The sequence below is a fragment of the Phycodurus eques genome, chromosome 5 (genome assembly GCF_024500275.1).
Source record: "Phycodurus eques isolate BA_2022a chromosome 5, UOR_Pequ_1.1, whole genome shotgun sequence".
NCBI classification, from domain to species: Eukaryota; Metazoa; Chordata; class Actinopteri; order Syngnathiformes; family Syngnathidae; genus Phycodurus; species Phycodurus eques.
In genome coordinates this window covers 3,334,186-3,348,901 of record NC_084529.1, presented here as the reverse complement: position 1 = coordinate 3,348,901, position 14,716 = coordinate 3,334,186, and the positions used below count along the sequence as shown (strand labels likewise).

Sequence of the window (14,716 nt, the reverse complement as noted above, 5' to 3'; positions counted from 1 at the left end):
CCCCCAGCATCCACCAAAGACAGGTTGATAACAAATTGAGTATCGAGTGACAATGACTAAAATGTTGATGATACGTTCAAGCAATGTGAAAGGAGGACGTACAGATGTAAAACGGGTGCATTCATTTATGGATTTTCATATCTTCAAGTGCTTAAAACGCCTCTGAGAAGCCGACCAATCAGAGCCTGACCTTGGGGTGGTAGGCGTGGCAAGACTCGGGGCGCCTGCGCACTTTCTGCGACTTCATCCGGTTGCACTTGACTGTGGCGTTATGTTCACGGACGTCAAGGAAAAAGCGGAGCTGCTGTTTTGCGCGTGCGCAGTTGGAGTCGGGCCGTAGGTGGCGCCGTGTGGCTACAAAGGATATATTTGATCTCTTTGGGCTCCAGCGGGATGGGTCCGTACTGGCGGGAACAGTCGCAGTTTGCTTCGGTCACCGCCAGCAGCAAGTTGGTGTCGGGAACCTGCTGCACCACAAACATCCTGCCGACGCAAACCAGACCGCAGCGCAATCGACTCAACTCCCACAAACCGTCGTTTTCGAAAACAACAAAACATTCGTCCCTCCATCATTCTTGCGATTCCTGGACAAATGGCATTCCAAAACATATTTTCATTTCCATCCCTTCATTCACGCAGGCACAGCGAGCGAGCGATTAGCACATCTGCCGCGCAGTTGGGAGGTTGCGGGTTCAAATCCGGTTTTCCCCGTGTCCTTCCGCACCCCAAAAAACATGAACGCGAGGCTGAATTGGCCGGTGACCAGTTTCAGGGCGTCCCCCGCCTCTTTCCGGAAAACGGATTCAAAATCAGCACGTGATTTCAAAATACGATGTATGTGCGGAAAATACGCAAACCAAAACGGATGAGCTTTCGGTTCCCGGTTCGGTCCGCCACATTCGCCAAAAATGTCCGTCAGTTTTCCGATCGTTTGCAAATGACCCAAAAAAGAATCCGTCTGCTTTCACGGAGGACGACAGAAATCCGAGAAGATAGATTTATACTCCTGACAGGCCGAAATCCGAGGATTTGCCCAACGGTCTCCAATTGATAAATCGGTTATTCGAGAAGTTGTCAATTCATTGGAAAATGCAACCGGGATGTAGCCTGAAGACAAATTATTGGACAACAAGAAATCAGATCCAGAGGCAACTGCAGGCTTCTGTTGCACAACTGATTGAAGAGAAATTGCAATCAATATATTCTCATTGATTGACCTGTACGTTCAATTATCGGGTTGTCATATGACACCATATTGTGGAAACGGCGCATGCTTGTGTACTTTTGGCAGCGTCCGCATTTGATGATGCTGTTGGCCTCCTTGATGGACGTGTCGTACGTGAAGCCGGGATACGCCGTCTCGCAGGGAACCAGAGCCTCCACCTTCTTCTGCTTGTGAGCTACACACACACACACACACACACACACACACACACACACGCACACACTAATGAGAGCCACAAATAAAGCTGATGGAATCCCAAAAAGGGATGTTGACTCACTGGTGTGATATCCAGCCTTGGCTGGATGAAGGTGATGATGATGATGATGATGATGAAGATGATGTCATTGTTGCAAAACAAACAAACAAAAGCCATGATCGGCGACTACAGGCCGGGAGGACTGAAGGGGCACATGCGCCTTTTCAAGCGTTCATTCCAATCACCAGCACATTCGACGACTGGGAGGTTACAATAACATCGCAACAATCAATTACCGTCCACAAAGTAGTCCGAGTGCCACAAACCGCACAAGTTCAAGTCCAACAAGAACCTAATGAAACAAACAAGCACATTTTGGTGAAATGTTTCCACAGAAACTGTCGTTCCACCAAGCAAATGAGATCATCATTTTCTTAGGATTTCATTTATTACTTCATGATGTTTTGACATAAGGGCAAGCACCTCAGCTGAGTGCTTTTGTGATACAACCCCCCCCCCCCCCCCAAAAAATGGAAATGTACAAAATATAAATGGTGTCACGAGATATTATCAAAGTGAGCGGTTGGGACGGCAAGGAAAAGAGAAAGCGCTTCCTCACATGAGCGCGTTGGAAAAGATCCATCGGGCGATCGCCGCGGCCACGTAGAAGGGCTGCCGAGACAACAACAACAAAATAAAAACACTGTCAAGTTCCGTCCGTCACAACATCCCAAATAAGAAATCCCAGACAAAAAAAATGAATCCAAGAAGGCGCTCTTGAATGTTGAACATGAAATTATGCACCTGAGACAATTAGGTACACCTGGTGGGGATGACAATCGTTCACAATTCAAGCTTTGATTTTCTACAACCCCAATTCCAATGAAGTTGGGACGTTGTGTTAAACATAAATAAAAACAGAATACAATGATTGAACAACAAATCATGTTCCACCTGTATTTAATTGAATACACTACAAAGACAAGATATTTAATGTTCAAACTGATCAACTTGATTGTTTTAGCAAATAATCATTAACTTAGAATTTTATGGCTGCAACAGGTTCCAAAAAAGCTGGGACGGTCATGTTTACCAATGTGTTACATCACCTTTTCTTTTAACAACAATCAATAAACGTTTGGAAAGTGAGGACACTAATTGTTGAAGCTTTCTAGGTGGAATTCTTTCCCATTCTTGCTCGATGTACAGCTTCAGCTGTTCAACAGTCCGGGGTCTCCGTTGTCGTATTTTACGCTTCATAATGCGCTACATATTTTCAATGGGAGACAAGTCTGGACTGCAGGCAGGCCAGTCTAGTACCCGCACTCTTGTACTACTAAGCCACACTGTTGTAACACATGCAGAATGTGGTTTGGCATTGTCTTAGTGAAATAAGCAGGGGCGTCCATGAAAAAGACGTTGCTTGGATGGCAGCGTATGTTTCTCCAAAACCTGTATGTATCTTTCAGCATGAATGGTGCCTTCACAGATGTGTAAGTTACCCATGCCATTGGTACTAACACAGCCCCATACCCTCACAGATGCTGGCTTTTCAACTTTGCGTCCATAACAGTCCGGATGGTTCTTTTCCTCTTTCGCCCGGAGGACACGACGTCCACAATTTCCAAAAACGCCGCCTGAGTGATCGAAGGTCACGGCCATTCAATGTTGGTTTTGGGCCTTGCCGCTTCCATGCAGTGATTTCTCCAGATTCTCTGAACCTTTTTGATGTTATTCTGGACCGTAGATGATGAAATCCCTCAATTCCTTGCAATTGTACATTGAGGAACATTGTCCTTAAACTGTTGGACTATTTTCTCACGCACTTGTTCCCAAAGAGGTGAACCTTGCCCAATCTTTGCTTGTGAATTCAGGGAAGCTCCTTTTCTACCCAATCATGGCAGCCACCTGTTCCCAATGAGCCTGTTCACCTGTGGGATGTTCCAAACAGGAGTTTGATGAGCATTCATCCATTTTCTCAGTCTTTTTTGCCAACTGTCCCAGATTATTTGGAATGTGTTGCAGCCATAAAATTCTGAGTTCATGATTATTTGCGAAAAACAGTAAAGTTGATCAGTTTGAACGTTAAATGTCTTGTCTTTGTAGTGTATTCAATTAAACGTAGGTTGAAGATGATTTGCAAATCATTGTATTCTGTTTTTATTGATGTTTAACACAACGCCCCAACTTCATTGGAATTTGGGTTGTACTTTCAGTCTGGAAACTCACAGCAAGTTGTGTTGTGTAGTGTAGTGTTGTGTTGTGTGTTTCCTTTGTGTTGTTTTTTTGTTGTGTTGTCATGTGGTTTTTCTGTCTGTGTGTGTTTTTTTGTGTGGAGCACACTGACCCCGAGCAGAGTCCGAGCGCCGCTGGCGTGGTGGTGGCTGTTCTTGCACATCGCCTGGTAGTCGAACAGTGACACTCTGCAAAAAGAAGGGAGAAAAAAGAAAAAAAAAACCACACAAAATCCACCACACGCACACACATTCTGCATCACGTCGCTGACATGGGGACACGCACACTCCTAAAAAAAACTAAATTAATAGTAACAAATCAAAATAAATTTAAAAAAATAACATGATAAGAACAATGTTGTATTTTTCCAGAAATATATATATATATATATTTTATCTTGGGGGGTGGGGGTTGGAGGTGACATCTCTCCCAAAATAGACCTTATAATGAAACATTTCATAAGAATAAAAAAGTAGTTTTTTCTAAAAATACAATAATAATGATAGTAAGAAGAAGACGAGAGAAAGAGATCAATTGAAATATTAAATGATTAGTATTGTTTACATACTAAAACATTTTTCGGGTAGGTTACGATCTTATAATAATAACGTTTTAACAAATAAAAATGATGAAAACGTGAAAAAGTGTGCGGCCTCCACGGAAACGAGCGAACTGACTTTTTGTACATCCCCATCTTGATGAGCGTCGACATCACGCTGCCGTCGAGCTCGCCCAGGAAGCGGCCCACCTGGGAAAACGCAACATCGTCATCACCGTCGTTATAATGACAACAAAAAAAACTTTGTTTCTGGTCATTGTTTGTGTGTGTGTGTTTTTGTTGAGTATTGTGTGTGTGTTAACGGGCAGAGTTCATCTGCTGTCAGATGGGCAGCCGTAATGCTAACCAATCAAATGATGACATGATCACACCGCTTATTCTATTGGTGGAAATGTTTGTTTGTGTGTGTGTGTGTGTGCGCGCGCTCTCAGCATTGAAGGTGAACGTGAAGGTCGTGCGGCCCATCCGGCGGTAAAGATTAAGGCTGCAAATCCGGCGTCATTGTCCAGATGTTGTTGGTTTTTATTTGGATGCCCCAGAAATAATCCTCCTCACTTTGACCTGTGACCTGCGACCTCTGACCTCTCACCTCCTTCCTCTCCTTGGACAGCAGGATGAAACCGTGATTGTCCACCAACAAACACCTGAGGTCCTGAAACAACAAGATGCGCGCTGACATCATGTTTTGTAGCACGACGACATTCCTGGCGTCATCAAATCAATGTCAATTAAAAATTCTATTGTCCCAGACGCGATTACTCATCCCCATATTTTTGATATCGATTGCTGATAATCCTGGCGGTGGAGGGTGTGTTCCAACTACAGGGGGATCACACTCCTCAGCCTCCCCGGTAAGGTCGACCCGACCTCGGATAAGCGGTAGAAAACGGATGGATGGATGGATCGATAGCTCAATATGTGGATTATTGGATTTTGGAGTTGAAAAAAGGCAGAAATAGAAGTTTGTGGTCTGTGTCGTGACGCCGCGGCATGTGACGCCACGTGTCACCTCACGTGTGTCATGGCGTACTTACATCACTCTCACAGCTGAGGGGACACAATCCTTCGATGTTGGAACACTGACGCACACGCGCGCGCGCGCGCACACACACACACACACACACACACACACACAGGAGGTAAACAAACAACGACATGTCAATTGATTAGGTACGCAGTGCACCTGCTGTAGAGAATTGGAGACATGAAGGAGGAAACACTCACATCTGTGTCGCTTGCCTATAGAAAGAAGTGACAAGAAATGATTAGAAATCCTTCATATTGATCATTAAACACACACACATACAGTACATACACACACACACACACGAGTTAAACTACTAAAGCATAGCATACTGATATTAGATAATTATTATATATTTGTGTAAAGAGGAAAGTATACTTTAGTGTACTTTTGCATGTTTGTGGATGACAGACCACTACTGTGCCTCTGGGGGGCAGCACTGAGACTTAACGGTAAAAATTCTCGTCAAGACTTCCGTCCATCCGTCGCGCTTCCCCTCACGTGGGTCGCGGGCGTGCCGGAGCCTATCCCAGCTATCTTCGGGCAGTAGGCGGGGTACACCCTGAATTGGTCGCCAGCCCAATCGCAGGGCACATAGAAACAAGTGCTAACCAGTCGGCCGCCGTGCCGGCAAAAAAGTACATTCAATTAACAAAATTGACTTCTTATGTATGCAAGTAGGTAATTAGTTAATGTAGTAACACACTGCCCCCTGCTGGCTTGGAGGAAAACATCAAGCCTTGCCTGATTGTCATCAATGTGTGTGTGAGAGAGACGAAGCTCAGCATGAAAATGGAAAGAGAAAAATGTAATCAACAGCGGCCAACGCGCCGCCTACCTCACATCTGTCACACAAACAACTGTGTGTGTGTGTCTGTGTGTGTGTGTGTGTGTGTGCTCAATCACCTGCTTGGTGATGGCCCAGAAAGTCTTCTCCAGTAAGTCCAATGACATCTGCAGGCCCACAGCTAAAAATAGAACAAATACAAACGCGCGCGCGCACACACACACACACACACACACACACACACACACACACACGCAGACAGGCATACACAATCAGCGATGGCGTCAAAACACTGCACACGGGCATGCACAAACATACATGTGCACAAACATATGCATGTGCACACACACACACACGCACACACCATTAACAGCAGCAGCATATGGCATCTCTCTCTCTCTCCCTCTATCGCACGATGCTCACTCGCTCGGGGCAGCAGGTTGTGTGTGTGTGTGTGTGTGTGTGTGTGGCATCTCAGGGTGCAGGTTTGATGATGATGATGATGATGAAGGGGAGGAGGAGCATCCAGGATAAAGTGTGCTTCTATTTGAGCTGAGCAGCAAGTGCATCCAAACTTGATGGGGTGAGGACCACTTCCTGTTCTGGAGGGCCACTTCCTGTCCCTTGACCACGGGTGTGTGGACTTTTACGACACAACGATGTGAAAGCGTGCGGAGGCGACTTTCTTGCGTCTGGAGGCTGACCAGCACACGGCGAGGTGAGAGCGCCGCACTCGACACGCCGACGTGCGCCGGGGTTTGAAATTGGGGTGAGGGTTTCAAAGCGGGGTTCCGAGCCTGGGTTGGGTTTTGCACAAGGCTTGGGCTTTCAACTCGGGTTTTGGAGCCCGGCGTGGGGGTCGAATCAGGATTCAAGGAACTTTTTTGTCAGAGCTGCAAACACGCGGTGAAACCAAATGAGTACTGCGGGGCCTTTCCGTAGCGTCTACAGTGACGTGTTTCAGTAGTAACCTTTGACCTCTGTCCGGTGTGACATCTTTCTGTCTGTAGCGCCGTCTTGCTGCGGCGCCCGTAGCGACACCTTCCTTCAGTCGGTGGGTCGCGGTCGGGTGTGCTGGCGTCTCATCTGCGCTTTTGAGGCCGCCGGATGTTGTTTCTGCGCTTCGGTCAACGGCGACGGACTCTTTGTGCGGCGCTGACAAGGCGAGACGGACGGCCGTCCTTCTCAAGTCGCTCGGCCGCCTCGAAGCTTCCGCGCCGACGAAAAGCGCACCGAGGCCAGCAGAACGCGTCGATGATTTTTTTTCTCTCCGTCCTATAATCTGATGATCCTTATAATCCCGCATCTGCGATTTCCCACCAACTCCCGACGTTCAACCTCACTCAGAGGCCGCACGGCCACCGAATATAGTTTTCCAGGGATTATTCCATTTATTTGGGATTGACGGCGGAAGAGGGAGGGTTTCTATGGGGCAGGATGCTCTCATTAGCATGTAGCTTCACAAACAGACCCAAACATGGACTTGAAATTCTTCACTGCAAAAATTCTAAATTTGACCAAGATTTCTCTTATTTCTAGCCAAAATTACTCTCGTTTCACTTGTAAAGGTCGTTTTTTTTTTCACTTGTTTCAAGTTATTTCTTACTTCAAATATTGGCAGTCATGTAAAAAACTTACTAAGAGGAAGAAAAAAAAAAAACTTACTTCATTGGCAATTCTGTTTTTTAGCAAAGCAATGTTATTCAATCATTATTTGATTCTAAAATGAGTTGTTGGTTAATTTGATAATTGATTAGTTGTCGATTAGTCAATTAATTGTTGTAGTTTAATATTTGAATTGTTAACTTTGGCATTAGCATGTAGCATATCAGCGAGCTTCAAACTGAAATTCAACATTTTTAGTTGTTCACTTTGAACCAAATAGAAGCATTAGCATGTAGCATGTCAGCAAGTTCTAAGATGGGGTTTAATGTTTACATAGTTAACTTTGGACCAAAGACAGCCATTTGCACGTCGCAGTGAGATCCAAGATGGTTTAATGCAAAATGTTTAAATGACTAACTTTAGATCAAAGAGAAGCATTATCATGTAGCATGCAGCGCGTTTATGGCGCATCACACTCAAGTCTCCTTTTTGTGCGCCGCGCAGGAGGTTCCGCTCGAGCGGACCCTGGTCTGACCCGAGGTAGCGTCCATGTGGCCGACATGAGGCAGCTGGACCAGCAACGACAAAGCCGCCAACAGATTATTGGTGAGTTTTCTCTCACTCTTTTTATAAAGTGGCCCTGGATTCTGTAGTTCATAAAATGTCCACACACACAAAAAAAGCCTTTGTAGTGATCAGGGAATGAGTGAATGATTGCAATTCAATTCCATTACGTGATACTTTATTGAGGCACCGTTCCTCACAGTGACGGTTCTGGCAATATCGTCAGCGAAAGGCATGAGAGAAATTCAGGATTCATTGGGGTGCTGTTTTTAACTACAGTACTGTAGTTGTAGAAAATCAAGTTGAATGTTGCTCTTTCCATGCATTTGTTCCTATCCATATTGTTATGAGCGTGCGCATTAGCTATTTGTCGGGCTAATGTTGGTGTTTGTGAATTTCTTTCACAAAACTCAGACTGTGGCTTGTGTTTTAGCAGTGTATTTCCAGTCATGTTCTTTGTATCCTCGAGCAATTTGGTGACTTACCAAATGTATGAGTTGACATTACTCGGTAAAGTTTGTTTTTCTGCTACGAACAAAAGCCCAATTGACCTTCTGTGAGTTATTGCCCCATCATTAAAATCATGTAGCCAATAAAGCTAATTATGTCAGAGATGCGCCGGTGATTAACAGCACTACACCGACCTACAAAAAAAAAAAAGAAGTGCAATGCACTCAATTCGCAATAAGTGAACTGTGATATAGCGAGAGATTAGGAATCACGACAAAGGGGTTTTTATGTTCCGTGTTCTCCGCTATTGGGGTTCGGGGAGAGGGACCCAGCCAGACCGTGAGTAACACTAATCCGCCAGCAACTGAGGCCTGCCAAAAATGGTTTGTAATTGCCTATAGACACCACAAGATGGTGGCAGATCCCTTTTTTATTTCGATTAGACAAGGCTGCGGCCTGACTAAATGAAGTTGAGCGTCCCGTGCCTGATAATGACATCATTGTCTACTGCCACCTATTGGTTTGGAGGTGTAGTGCAGTTACTTCTGCAGTGTCATCGGCCTAAGGAACCTTTTGGTTCCAAGACTAAAAGTTCCTGGAACTTAGGATAGGTTCTCCCACAAAAAAAAAAAAAAAATCTGTAAATAGAGTATTTTGTGAATGCCGAACCTGCGGTTTAGTGTGCAGTGGATACAGAGTGATCTGGAAAACTGGCCTTTGCGTTTGCTTCTCAGTTGGTGCCGTCACACCAACCCTGGTTCTGGTGATCCTGGTGGGCTCAGGTTGCTGCTGTCCCGGCGTGTGCACCTGCAGCGGGAACTCCAGCGACTGCTCGGCTCTGGACCTGACCAGCGTGACATCCCTCCTACCTCTGCTGGATCAAGACTGTGTGACGTTGCGCCTCCTCCAGAACAACCTCTCCACCCTGGCACCCGCGGACTTCACCAACCTCACCAGCCTGGAGGTCCTGGATCTTTCCCAGAACCGATTTTCCAGCCTGCCCTCGGGAGTCTTCTCAAATGTGGGCAGCCTGCGTTGGCTCAACCTGTCCACCAACCTCCTCGGAGCGCACCTGACCACCGCAGATCTAAGCACCAGCGAGGGGGCGGACTGGGGCCTGAACAGGGAGGTCTTTAAGGGTCTGCGGTGGCTCCGAGATCTGGACCTGTCCTCCAACGATCTCCGCCGGCTGCCTACGGGCCTGCTGGACGGACTCCAGAGGCTGTCATGGTTGTCGTTGGCCAGGAACCATCTGGCCGTCCTGGAGAGGGTCACCTTTGAGCCTCTGATGGGGCTTCAGCAGCTCCTCCTGGCTGGGAACCCCTGGGAATGCGACTGTAAGATGAGGGGTTTCAAACACTGGATGGAGTGGATGGTCTACCGAGGTGGGCTTCAGGCTTCAGTTCTTTCAAATCAGGGGGTCTCAAAACTTTTTGGGTCCAGGGAGAAATTTTTCTGAGGACCTCATCATAATCGTATCACCAATTGAACATATTATGATGTGTATTCCTAAATGCTAGAGGAATTTTCAAGAAAGTTGCCTATTTTGAGAAAAAAAAGTCCTAATGTTACAATGACATCTTTATTCTTTAAAAACAAAATGTAATTTTCACCAATCTAGGACTAAACCAGTTGAATCCCCAACAACAGCTCAGCGGAACACCGCTAAATCTAGACTACGTGCGACCGAGCGCCAGTTCGTGATCTCGGTTTGGGGTTAGTAAACATTGAAGCGTTAACCACGGAATCAGAGCCAGCGGACTCTCCCACCAGCACTGTCCGCCTCATGGTATTTGGGGGTAAGTACTGTATAGTATGTTTAATTGGCTTTAGGATTATGAGGTGATCCTGGGGAAAATGTCTCCCCTGTATGGGGTCTCTGGACCCAAAACGTTTGGAACTCCTGGTGTAGAAGCTTCCGTTAATTCCATGTCTTCTCTTTGGTCTTGGTAGACGGTCTGGTAGACGCCATGACTTGCAGTCTCCCGAGGAACTTGTTGGGCCGCGACGTCCGCGGGGTGCCGGCCGAGATGTTCGGCCACTGCGTGCGGAGCGCCGCCGGGGACTCCGCCTCCGGGGAGTCGGCACCGGGAAACCCGAGCCGCCCGCCGTGTCCGCCGGGCCGCCTCGGTAGCACCGACGAGTGCGTCCGGCAGCGCTACCGTCCGGTCAGCGTCCGACGGGCTCACGGTACGCAGATCGTGGCGGCCGTAGTCTGCGGGACCGTGTGCGTCATGATGGCGGTGGCGGCCACCTACGGCTGCATCTACGCCTCGCTCATGGCGCGCTACCAGAGGGACCTGAGACAACGAGGACAGCCGCTCACGGCCCGGTCCGGACCGGACGGCGACCCGGAAGACGTGGAATCGCCGGAGGAACCGCCGGCCAAAGAGGCCTGCGTGGTGCACGGTTACCGCATCAGCAGCTTCTGATTTACTCAACATCTTTGCTATCATGATTCAAATGATATCAAAATAGGGAGGATACGATTCATCGTTTCAGCACTAGTGTCCACTATAAAGTCCACTATTTAAAAGTCTCAGCACAAACATGTCCTTCAATGCCAAACATGAGTGCAACAGTAAATGCACCTTGTGTGAATTCCTCATTGTGTTCCAGAACAAATCTTCTTGAATGAATTCCTCAATAAAGTTGATTTGTCTCAACTGAATTTTTGACTTTATCCAACTGAGGTTTTGGACAAATTAACAACAGGAAGCCAACAAGGGAACTTCGCCAGAATGTTCCCTTAAAGTTGCAAGCAGACAAAATGTCTCCATAAGGCACAGGCGTCAAACACAAGGCCCGGGGGCCAGATCCGTCCCGCCACGTCATTTTATTTGGCCCGCAAAAGCTAATCATGTGTGTCAACTTCCATGATTCTTGCTAAAATCTGTTCCAAATTGTTGTGCAATGTTCGTATGTAATAAATAGCAATGAACTATTGTAAGCATTTTTACCTCCATACCCTTTTTACAGTTACTTGAACAATAGCTGAACAAACCGTTATCCTTAACTTCTGATTTCAAAACGAGTTATCCATCAATTTGTTGTCTATACATTTACAAATCTACAACGATTTACAAATCTACAACAAATACAAATACAAGAAAATTTGGAAGAAAACTGACCTCCGGCCATGGCCGTCTTCCCTTGCGCCGACACGGTGACCGACGTGGTGGCCACCACGAACTTCACCCCTGGAAACGACAACAGCAGCAGCGCACGTTAACAAGAACATGGCAGCAATATACGTGAGTGACAATGACATGACGGGAACACGGCAACAACATACATGACGATGACGTGACGAAAACATGGCAACAACATACGTGAGTGACAATGATGTGACGAGAACATGGCAACGTGTGTGACGATGACATGACGGGAACATGGCAACAACATACGTGAGTGACAATGACATGACGGGAACACGGCAACAACATACATGACGATGACGCGACGAAAACATGGCAACAACATATGTGAGTGACAATGACGTGACGAGAACATGCCAACGTGTGTGACGATGACATGACGGGAACATGGCAACAACATACGTGAGTGACAATGACATGACGGGAACACGGCAACAACATACATGATGATGACGTGACGAATACATGGCAACAACATACGTGAGTGACAATGACGTGACGAGAACATGGCAACGTGTGTGACGATGACATGACGGGAACATGGCAACAACATACGTGAGTGACAATGACATGACAGGAACACGGCAACAACATACATGACGATGACGCGACGAAAACATGGCAACAACATACGTGAGTGACAATGACGTGACGAGAACATGGCAACATGTGTGACGATGACATGACGGGAACATGACAACAACATACGTAAGTGACAATGACGTGACGGGAACATGGCAAGAACATACGTGAGTGACGATGACATGACGAGAACGTGGCAACAACATAAATGAGTGACAATGACATGACGGAAACATGGCAACAACATACGTGAGCGACGATAACATGACAAAAACATCCATGCACGTATGACAATGATCACTCATGTATGACAATAACCTTGACCTTTGTCGTTGACGGGGTAGTAGAAGAAACTTCCGGGCGGGTTCTCTGCGGCCAGTCGGTACCAGAGCGGGAAGTGGTCCACCGTGAAAAGGTTGTCCTTGTCCACCGGGGTCAAGAACTTCCTGCGTGACGTGGAAAACGCCGTGTCACGTGATGTGGGGCGCGGGCGGGCACGTCACGTCACGTCGCCGAGTGTTCTCACTTTGCCACGCGCGTCTCCACGCCGGCGTATCTCATGATCCTCATCAGGCCTGCGCGCGTGCCCAGGAAGGCTGTCTCCACGCCGGGCTCCACCCTGTGCGAGCGCACACGTGACCGCAACATAACACAGACGACACACACACGTCCTGACCGCGCGCACGTGTGTGTGTATTATTTTGTGTTTGCGTGTGTCTATTGGTAACCTGTCGTCGAGCACGATGGCGTTCCAGTAAGCCTCCATGGGCGCCGTCACCACCGCGTCAAACAACGTTTGCTGAAGCAGCAGCTCGTCGCCTTGGCAACACGCAGGCGATGTCATCAATCATGGAAAATAGTCAGACAACACTTTTTTTGAGGAAGTTACAGTCCATCTCCGCAAAGTACCATTTTCAGACAGGAGCTTTGAAATGTGGCCCATCTCAACACGTTTGCGAGTCTTGTTGTCCGTTCGCATGTTGTGTGTGTTTGAAGGGTTAGAATGAGGTCAACATCCACGCTAATCTCCATTAGCCTGTCTACGGCATGACCCATTGTATGTTAGCGTGGCGCTAGCGGACTTCGGTTCGACTTGTTGGAACGTTTTGCTGTTTAAGACGCTAAGGAATACAAGAAAAAGTGTCTTTCAAGAAGTTCAAGTGTCTCTTAACAAGTTTGAATGTGTTTAGCGCGCAGGGAGGGGTAAAACTACTTTGGAAAAAAGGTCTTTTTTGCCGTAGATTTTCGTCTATTGGAGGTGGGTATTTTCCATTTTGATTGAATCTTTATTTAACCAGGAACAGTCCCAATGAGATTCAGAATTTCCTACCAAATAAACTACATCAGGAGGAGTTAGGAGTATGCAAAACACATCAATCCGGCACGATCGGCGACTTACACTCCAGGTCGGGCTCCTTGCCCAGCAGGTAGCGGACGGCCGCCTGCAGCTGCGTGTACTTGCGGTGGGCGGGGTCGATGTCCGTCTCGCAGTACGTCCTCGAGAACAACAAAAACATCAACCGCTTCTTCTGGATTGCGCTCTCGCGTCCGCGCCGACGTTTGTCACGTTAGCTCATGTTCATTTTAGGACACGACCGACGAAGCGGCTTGGACGATTTTATCTGCCGATGTTAACCCTTTTCAAATCCAATTTTTGCCCGACATTTTTTTGGGTTTTAAACACAAGAACACATTACAACATAAGACTGAGATAATGACATTCTAACTAACAACAATGCAGGAAATAAAGAACAAAACAAGAACAGCCACAGTGCTCAAAATGATCATCAATCTGTAATTAATATAATTTACTCATATTCTCTCGTATTATTTACAATGAATGAATTAATAAAGCAATAAATAGGTTGAATTCATTTAAAAAAGGAATAAATATATTTAAACTACGAAACTTTAGGAAAGCAATTTAACTAATATCGATTTGAGGGGGTCAAGGGTCGTACCACTCGGAGGCGATGCTGAGGTCCGGAGAGGTCAGGTCATGGAGCCCTGCGGGTGTAAAGGTCAAAGTTCAGAGCAAGAAGGGCACGCCATTGAGCTGAGTTACCGCCGCGCATTGCGGGTAATGAAGTTTACCTTCTTCCACCGACACGTTGCCCACGAACATGAGCTTCCCGTGACCTCGGGTCAGCACCATGCCGAAGCTACACACACACACACACACGTGCGCACACACACGCACGCACGCGCAAATAAGATGCACTAGCGGACATTTGCCTCAAGCAACCACGAGCTGTCACTTAGGCATGAATTCATACAGAATTTCATATCACTTGATCAATAACGGTCAAGACGCTTGGGGGGGGGAGGGAA

The 14,716-nt window shown here is 46.9% G+C and overlaps 2 protein-coding genes across 12 annotated transcripts in view; one reads left to right on the top strand and one right to left on the bottom strand.

Moving 5' to 3' along the window:
- LOC133402790 (voltage-dependent calcium channel subunit alpha-2/delta-4-like) overlaps positions 1 to 14,716 on the bottom strand; it is a 32,042-nt gene that overhangs the window by 2,312 nt on the left and 15,014 nt on the right. For 6 of the 11 annotated variants that reach the window (XM_061676920.1, XM_061676921.1, XM_061676917.1 and 3 more), the window contains 19 exons: positions 14,480 to 14,547; positions 14,347 to 14,392; positions 13,785 to 13,882; positions 13,114 to 13,204; positions 12,912 to 13,004; positions 12,710 to 12,831; positions 11,777 to 11,845; positions 6,146 to 6,207; positions 5,440 to 5,454; positions 5,250 to 5,294; positions 4,805 to 4,867; positions 4,334 to 4,404; positions 3,769 to 3,844; positions 2,041 to 2,093; positions 1,718 to 1,773; positions 1,503 to 1,523; positions 1,283 to 1,400; positions 363 to 483; positions 191 to 268 (listed from right to left, as the gene is read on the bottom strand). In XM_061676920.1, the coding sequence (XP_061532904.1) occupies positions 191 to 268; positions 363 to 483; positions 1,283 to 1,400; positions 1,503 to 1,523; positions 1,718 to 1,773; positions 2,041 to 2,093; positions 3,769 to 3,844; positions 4,334 to 4,404; positions 4,805 to 4,867; positions 5,250 to 5,294; positions 5,440 to 5,454; positions 6,146 to 6,207; positions 11,777 to 11,845; positions 12,710 to 12,831; positions 12,912 to 13,004; positions 13,114 to 13,204; positions 13,785 to 13,882; positions 14,347 to 14,392; positions 14,480 to 14,547 (1,366 nt within the window). Of the gene's footprint in view, positions 1 to 190; positions 269 to 362; positions 585 to 1,282; positions 1,401 to 1,502; positions 1,524 to 1,717; positions 1,774 to 2,040; positions 2,094 to 2,296; positions 3,353 to 3,768; positions 3,845 to 4,333; positions 4,405 to 4,804; positions 4,868 to 5,249; positions 5,295 to 5,439; positions 5,455 to 6,145; positions 6,208 to 11,776; positions 11,846 to 12,709; positions 12,832 to 12,911; positions 13,005 to 13,113; positions 13,205 to 13,784; positions 13,883 to 14,346; positions 14,393 to 14,479; positions 14,548 to 14,716 lie in introns of those variants that run through there. The other 5 variants (XM_061676922.1, XM_061676927.1, XM_061676925.1 and 2 more) reach the window with 4 other exon arrangements.
- On the top strand, positions 3,502 to 11,261 carry LOC133402792 (leucine-rich repeat and transmembrane domain-containing protein 2-like). The gene is made up of 4 exons (XM_061676930.1): positions 3,502 to 6,744; positions 8,136 to 8,237; positions 9,380 to 10,030; positions 10,599 to 11,261. The coding sequence occupies exons 2-4, from the start codon at positions 8,192 to 8,194 to the stop codon at positions 11,075 to 11,077; spliced, it is 1,176 nt and encodes a 391-aa protein (XP_061532914.1). The 5' UTR covers positions 3,502 to 6,744; positions 8,136 to 8,191; the 3' UTR covers positions 11,078 to 11,261.

Bases quoted from the DNA above. Each gene is read 5' to 3' on its own strand.
- LOC133402792 (XM_061676930.1), top strand. From the start codon at position 8,192: ATGAGGCAGCTGGACCAGCAACGACAAAGCCGCCAACAGATTATTG. The intron at 8,238-9,379 runs GTGAGTTTTCTC...TTTGCTTCTCAG, and splicing joins AAGCCGCCAACAGATTATTG to TTGGTGCCGTCACACCAACC. The intron at 10,031-10,598 runs GTGGGCTTCAGG...TGGTCTTGGTAG, and splicing joins GGAGTGGATGGTCTACCGAG to ACGGTCTGGTAGACGCCATG.